Genomic DNA, 7173 nt, shown 5'->3' with positions numbered 1-7173 from the left:
AGCAGAATGAAAATACCAACAAAAAACAAACTTTGAAATGTTTGTGTGGTAATGCCAGAAGTCTAAGAAGTAAGATGAGAGAATTAGAATGTATAGCAGTGAATGATGACATAGACTTAATTGACATCTCAGAGATATGGTGGAAGGAGGACAACCAATGGGACAGTGCTATACCGGGGTACAAATTATATCGCAATGACAGAGGAGCACCCGGGAGGCAGTGTGGCGCTTTATGTCCGGGATGGCATAGAGTCCAACAGGATAAACATCCTGCATGAGACTAAATGCAAAATTGAATCTTTATGGGTAGAAATCCCTTGTGTGTCGTGGAAGACTACAGTGATAGGGGTATACTACCGTCCACCTGGTCAAGATGGTGAGACGGACAGTGAAATGCTAAGAGAAATTAGGGAAGCTAACCAAATTGGTAGTGCGGTAATAATGGGAGACTTCAATTACCCCAATATTGACTGGGTAAATGTATCATCGGGACACGCTAGAGAGATAACGTTCCTGGATGGAGTAAATGATAGCTTTATGGACCAATTGCTTCAGGAACAGACGAGAGAGGGAGCAATTTTAGATCTAATTCTCACTGGAGCACAGGATTTGTTGAGAGAGGTAACGGTGGTGGTGCCACTTGGCAATAGTAATCATAATATGATCAAATTTGAATTAATGACTGGAAGAGGAACAGTATGCAAATCCATGGCTCTCGTGCTAAACTTTCAAAAGGGAAACTTTGATAAAATGAGAAAAATTGTTAGAAAAAAACTGAAAGGAGCAGTTACAAAAGTAAAAAGTGTGCAAGAGGTGTGGTCATTGTTTTAAAAAAAATACCATCCTAGAAGCAAAGTCCAGATGTATTCCACACATTAAGAAAGGTGGAAAGAAGGCAAAACGATTACCGGCATGGTTAAAAGGGGAGGTGAAAGAAGCTATTTTAGTGAAAAGATCTTCATTCAAAAATTGGAAGAAGGATCCAACAGAAGAAAATAGGATAATGCATAAACATTGCCCTGCCTGAGTGAAGAGGAAGGAGAAATTCCTACTTATGTGATAAAATTAAACTAAAATAAAAAATGTTCTTTCCTCTAAGGAAGGCAGGCTGATCCACAATCCACCCTCAGCTGCCATCTTGCTTTCAGTTTGTCTTCTAGGTACAGACGATGCTGAGTATTATATCTGTTACTCGTTTGAGGATTGGTAAGTGTCATGACCAGCTCCTTAGTAAATGTTAGCTCTTTTGACTGAGCTCAGACTTCTCAATTGGTTGGAAGTATGAGCAGTTTGTCCACAGTTTGGCTTTTCCAGAGAATACTTGCAGGCTGATGTCTGTACAGGCCTTTATATCCTTGACATCGGCTTTTACTCTGTCTCCACTTGATGGTAGATGTGCCATAACCCATTTCTGTGGATTGACCTGCCTGAATGCGGAAGAAAGGAAATTATCAGGTAAATATTAATTTCTCTTTTCCTTTTCCCTGCAGAGAAGGAAAGCAAACAGCTGTTTGAGATTGGGGGCATGATCCCTATGTGCCCATGGATTGCAACACCCCTGAATACAGATTTCGTACATCACAATGGGAGATATGTCACTGCCCAGGACACCAAACTCTTCCTGCCCTGTTAGGATTCAGCACAGTGAGTCCTCCTGATGGAATAGAACCAGATGTTCCTAATGTTCTGGATAATGCGCTTATAGCTTCCTTTTTATTATAATGTGATTTATCCACGCAATAACGTTTCATATTCTCTGTCTCTGGTATTAGAGAATGTTTTCCAGTTTGATTTGAAAACCCTGGGGTCTATGGAGGAAACTGATTCTAGGGGCAACACAGAGGGAACAAATCTGGCATTTCCTGGGGAAGAGGGATCCTGGTGTCCTCTGTTCCATGATAAAATGTTAGGACAATAAATCCAGCTGAGATCTAATGCACGCTGAGCCCCTCCACGTGTCCCTGAGTGTTTCTGATTTGTGTTTCAGGTGCCGGTGACGTTTGAGGACATCGCTGTCTATTTCTCCCAAGAGGAGTGGGGGTATTTAGATGAAGGGCAGAAGGAGCTTTACAGGGAGGTGATGAAGGAGAATTATGAGACCCTCATCTCCCTAGGTAAAAATTGCATTATCTGCATGTTTAGCGGACTCGAGGGCTGATTTACTGAAGGTCGTTTGTGACTTTTCTCCTGACTCCAGCTGCAGCATTGCTCTGGGTCTGAGCTGGCACCTGAAATTGGTTGTTTGTCTTTTTTCACATGAGACTGCCCCCTGTGAGGCAGTCAAGAATTTATCTCAGATGTCTTACATGAGGCACCTGCTGGGAAGCATCCACAAAGTTTCTCAAGGGACTTGACTGAGCCCTCAGCATCAGGACCAGAACTACTGATCCCACCTTCCCGGATACTGAACTGAATGGGCCAAATTTTAAAAGCGTTACTCGCACTAAAAGATGAATACGTGGCCGCACGTGAGCGACATGAATTTCAAAAGCTGCTAATTACTTGCTCGTGCTAAAAAAGGGACGGGGCCAGCAGTTCAGTGTGTAACTCCAGCGGCTGCTGCTCGTGGCGCACTGTTAGCTGCGTATATTTCCTGCTGCTCCTGATGAGGAGTAAGTCTGCAGGAATCACTTTTTAGGACTAACACAATAGGGTGAGGGGTCTTTCTGAACTGTGGAGAGTGTAGGATGAAGAACTGGAAGGGTCTGGATGACCCTGAGATAGACTGGGCAAACTGGTGGGCTAATGGGTAAAACTGGGAATGGCTTTAACCTGAGCAGGTTTTAAAATCCTCTTCCCTGTACACGTTACAGCCGACAAATTCTTATGGCAGAAATGTGCTTTACATCTGCTCGAGTACACATGCTAGGCCTATTTTACATCATACATACGTACTTGTGCACATGATTTAAAACTCCTGCATATCTTTGCTCACTCGCCCCCAGGTGCACATACGGTCGCGTGCAGTCTTGTTTTACAATTAGTTGCATATGAACAGCAGGATACAAGAGGTCTGAGCTTGCTTCATGACTGTCATTATCCCGTGACATACTTAGCCATGCACTGATATAATAGGGAGGTTTCAGCTTGTCTGCACACTTCTAGCTCTCTCATGGCCATTTTTCCCTTCTCCCCTACCTACGGATCCATTCTCCTTCCTCTTCCTGACGCTAACCCTACCCAATCTCATTCCCTACTACTGTCCATTGGGAACATCAGGTGCACTGTCAGCCTCCCATATTCTCCACCTCCTCTGCCATTCTGTCTTCTGTCTTGTCCATTGCTTTACAAATTTTTCTTCCTATCATTAAGCCATCACCTCTCACCCTAAGAGAATCTGTGTCTTTATTGTCATCACACCTGCCCTTCTCTGGATATCAATCTCAGTCCTGTCCCTCCATGGTAGTTTTCATCCTTCCCCTCCAAGCTTATCCTACCCCCACTCTCCTCCCTCTTTTCTCCCTCTCAGGTTTTATCTGTGAAGTATCCGCTCTGTTTCCAGCAAGCTCGCCTACGTTCCTGACCTCTTATCGCTCCTTCTTTCCATTTTCTCTCTCTTCTGTTTATCCCGCTGTTATTTTTTATATTATTACAGTTTTCATCTCCAACATATCCGTGAGATAATTCCAGGCCTCCGACATACTTTCTGTGAACATAAAATATTTCTTAATATTATTCCTAGTCTCTCCCCTTGGCACTTTATATCATGACCTTTGCTCTACAAATTATTTTCCATTCAAAAGAAGTTTACTTCTTGAGCATTATTACCTTTCAGGTATGTAAGTGTCTCTATCATATCTCCCCCTTTCTCCTCTCCTCTAGGTTATACCTATTTAGGAGCTCATCTCATAAGGCTTTTGGTGCAAACTCCATTGTTAGATGTTTTCATGGTCACCAGTGGTTGGTCAGCAATGAGCAGCTCTCTCACTGTGTGACACTGCCAGAGCATGGTCAGTAATGCATGATTGTCTTCTTCTCTCACTAGCAAGTGCTGAGGTCACCCCGCACATAAAGGAGGAGAATCAAGAAGAACATCGTATGGAAGAAGGACTGATTCCAAGAGAATCAGGAAATGGCTTTGAGAATGTTTCACAGGGCACTGAGAGGAGAAACACAAGGAATAGTCAGCATGAGTCAGAGAAGAAGCAGAGAGACCCTGCAGGAGACTCATGGGATGGAATCACTGCATGTGAGATGGAGGTCAAAGTCATCCCTGAGCCCCAGAGACACGTGAGCACAGAGAGACCTTTCCAGAGCAATAACAGTGATCAAAAGACTTCTGACCTTCACCAGAGGGAGGGGAAAGGGAAGACATCCTTTCTGTGTGACTCCTGTGGTAAAAGCTTTGGTAAGGAATCGCATTTAATATTGTACCAGAAATCCCACCCCCTCCAAACACTATTTCTATGCAATAAATGTGGGGAAAGCTTCAGTCAGAAGAAAAATCTAAAAGTGCACCTAAACATACATAAACCAGAGAAACCCTTCCCCTGCAGTGCATGGAGGAAATGTTTAATTAGTAAGTATAAGCTAAAATTACATCACAAAATCCACACGGGAGCAAGCCCATTCTCATCCACTAAATGTGGAAAATGTTTTGTTAGGAACAAAAACCTCACGCAACCCCAGCAAATCCAGACTGGAAACAAACCATTTACCTGTACTGAGTGTGGAAAAAGCTTACTTTGTAAGGATAGGCTAATGTTGCACCAGCGCATACACACAGGACAGAGACCATTCTCCTGTACTGAATGTGGAAAATGTTTTATTAGCAAAACACGCCTCTCCCAACACCCCACAATCCACACAGGTGAAAGACCATATGTGTGTACTGAATGTAATAAAAGCTTCCCTATGAAGCATGTCCTCACAGGTCACATGAGAATCCACATCGGTGAGCAACTATTCTCATGTAGTGAATGTAATAAAAGCTTCCCTGGGATGGGTGCCCTCACAAGTCACATGAGAATCCACACAGGGACGCGACCATTCTCATGTAGTGAATGTAATAAAAGATTCACTGAGAAGGGTGCCCTCACAAGTCACAGGAGAATCCACACAGGGGAGCGACCATTCTCATGTACTGAATGTGGAAAAAGTTTCATTAGAAAAACATGCCTCTCCCTACACCAGAAAATCCACAAAGGGGAAAGACCATATATGTGTACTGAATGTAATAAAAGCTTCACTGTGAAGGGTACCCTCACCAAACACATGCGCATCCACACCGGTGAGGGACTATTCTCATGTACAGAATGTAATAAAAGCTTCATTGTGAAGAGTGCCCTCATAAAACACATGAGAATCCACACAGGGGAGCGACCATTCTTATGTAGTGAATGTAATAAAAGCTTCCGTGTGAAGGATGCCCTCACAAAACACATGAGAATCCACACAGGGGAGCGACCCTTCTCATGTAGTGAATGTAATAAAAGCTTCCCTGAGATGGGTGCCCTCACAAGTCACATGAGAATCCACACTGGAGAGAGACCGTTCTCATGTAGTGAATGTAATAAAAGATTCACTGAGAAGGGTGCCCTCACAAGTCACATGAGAATCCACACAGGGGAGAGACTGTTCTCATGTAGTGAATGTAATAAAAGATTCACTGAGAAGGGTGCCCTCACAAGTCACAGGAGAATCCACACAGGGGAGCGACCATTCTCATGTACTGAATGTGGAAAAAGTTTCATTAGAAAAACATGCCTCTCTCTACACCAGAAAATCCACAAAGGGGAAAGACCATATATGTGTACTGAATGTAATAAAAGCTTCACTGTGAAGGGTACCCTCACCAAACACATGCGAATCCACACCGGTGAGGGACTATTCTCATGTACGGAATGTAATAATAGCTTCACTGTGAAGAGTGCCCTCATAAAACACATGAGAATCCACACAGGGGAGCGACCATTCTTATGTAGTGAATGTAATAAAAGCTTCCGTGTGAAGGATGCCCTCACAAAACACATGAGAATCCACACAGGGGAGCGACCCTTCTCATGTAGTGAATGTAATAAAAGCTTCCCTGAAAAGGGTGCCCTCACAACTCACATGAGAATCCACACTGGAGAGAGACCGTTCTCTTGTAGTGAATGTAATAAAAGATTCACTGAGAAGGGTGCCCTCACAAGTCACATGAGAATCCACACAGGGGAGAGACCATTCTCCTGTAGTGAATGTAATAAAAGATTCACTGAGAAGGGTGCCCTCACAAGTCACAGGAGAATCCACACAGGGGAGCGACCATTCTCATGTAGTGAATGTAATAAAAGATTCACTATGAAGAGTACCCTCACAAGTCACATGAGAATCCACACAGGTGAGCGACTATTCTCATGTAGTGAATGTAATAAAAGATACACTGAGAAGAGTACCCTCACAAAACACATGAGAATCCACACAGGTGAGGGACTATTCTCATGTAGTGAATGTAATAAAAGATTCACAGTGAAAGGTTCTCTCACAAAACACATGAGAATTCACACTGGAGCAACCATTCTCAGAGAAAAGATAGAAACATAGAAATGACAGCAGAAAAATACCAAACGGCCCATCCAGTCTGCCCAGCAAGGTCCCACACTTATTTTCCCATACTTATCTGTTTCAACGACTGCCAAGTTCAGGGCCCTTGTTGGTAACTGCTTGATTCCAATTTCCTGCCACCCCCTGCCGTTGATGCAGAGAGTAATGTTGGAGTTGCATCAGTACTGTTGATGCAGAGAGTAATGCTGGGGTTGCATCAGTACCGTTGATGCAGAGTAATATTGGAGTTGCATTCTCCTGTACTGAATGTAATAAAAGATTCACACAAGGGTGCTCTCACAAAATGCATGAAAACTCACACATAGGAGAGGCCATTCTCAAGGATTAAATATGGAAGGTCCTTTATTAGGAAGCAACATTTCTCAAAACACCAGAAAATCCATTTGCCCCACTACAAACCATTTACATGACCTGAGTGTGGGTAAAGCATCCATGTTAAACATACACTTGGGGAAAGATTTTCCAAGCAGCACGTGGCCATCCATATGCATGTGGTTTCTGGCGCGTGCACATGGACATACCAATTTTAAAACGTGCGCATTGTGCGGGCAGCATGTGCAGGCGGCCAAACTACATAATATACGTCCAGCGACGCTATCGGGCCTTTCCAAGTTCCCTCCCAGTTTA

At 43.5% G+C, this 7173-nt stretch overlaps 1 protein-coding gene across 1 annotated transcript; it reads left to right on the top strand.

The window, feature by feature from the left end:
- Window positions 1-2054: 2054 nt before the first annotated feature.
- Window positions 2055-6327, top strand: LOC115083584 (oocyte zinc finger protein XlCOF6-like; the record flags this gene model as incomplete). The annotated part of the gene is made up of 3 exons (XM_029587495.1): window positions 2055-2114; window positions 3986-5818; window positions 5987-6327. Coding segments are annotated over exons 1-3 (2208 nt in total), but the record flags the coding sequence as incomplete, so codon positions are not given.
- Window positions 6328-7173: the final 846 nt, after the last annotated feature.

The sequence above is a fragment of the Rhinatrema bivittatum genome, chromosome 2 (genome assembly GCF_901001135.1).
Source record: "Rhinatrema bivittatum chromosome 2, aRhiBiv1.1, whole genome shotgun sequence".
Taxonomy (NCBI): Eukaryota; Metazoa; Chordata; class Amphibia; order Gymnophiona; family Rhinatrematidae; genus Rhinatrema; species Rhinatrema bivittatum.
Note: the sequence above shows the minus strand (reverse complement) of the source record. Positions and strands in the feature narration are given on the sequence as shown.